Here is a 554-nt window from a genome sequence, read left to right on the forward strand (position 1 = left end):
CCCCCCAACGCCCTTGTCCCTTGTTCCTTACCACACTACCACCACTACCACCACTAAAATCTACCCCACCCTCGCTCCCTCCCCCCACCCTCCTCACCGGCTGTCAGGCCCGGTTGCGGTGCTCCGCTCTGGCGGCCTTCGCCCCGACGCCGGACGTGGCGACGGGCTGGGTGCGGGGGTTGGAGCGAGTGGCGGCGACCAATGCGGTGGTGGCGGGAGTATTGCGGGTCAAACTTGCACCGGATGGCACCACCACCACCACCACAAGCACTACGTCTGTCAAGTGGGACTGCGACTGGTCGCTTCATCCGTACTTCCCAGCCATGACATTGCCCAAGCCAGCGCCAGCGGCGCCGGCGGCGGCGGTCCCAGCCGCCGCTGCCGCACCTTCTCCCGGGCCCACTGCGCCCACCTCGGCCCCAGCAGTGGCCGCGGTAGCCGGTAGCGCGGCGAGCAGTTGAGGGCGAGTGGTTGAGGGTATAGTCGGGCAGTGAGGGGTTGGTGGCAGTGAGGGCAGCTGTTCGGCATCAGGGACCTGTGTGTGTGTGTGTGTG

The 554-nt window shown here is 67.5% G+C and overlaps 1 protein-coding gene across 1 annotated transcript in view; it reads left to right on the plus strand.

Moving 5' to 3' along the window:
* The window catches only part of VOLCADRAFT_105007 (uncharacterized protein), a gene marked incomplete at its 3' end in the record, with an annotated part of 12,818 nt that overhangs the window by 11,266 nt on the left and 998 nt on the right, over window positions 1-554 (plus strand). The window contains exon 12 of the mRNA XM_002951116.1: window positions 108-441. Coding sequence (XP_002951162.1) covers window positions 108-441 — 334 coding nt within the window. The remainder of the gene's footprint in view (window positions 1-107; window positions 442-554) is intronic.

The sequence above is a fragment of the Volvox carteri genome, assembly GCF_000143455.1.
Source record: "Volvox carteri f. nagariensis unplaced genomic scaffold VOLCAscaffold_22, whole genome shotgun sequence".
In the NCBI taxonomy this organism is placed as follows: domain Eukaryota; kingdom Viridiplantae; phylum Chlorophyta; class Chlorophyceae; order Chlamydomonadales; family Volvocaceae; genus Volvox; species Volvox carteri.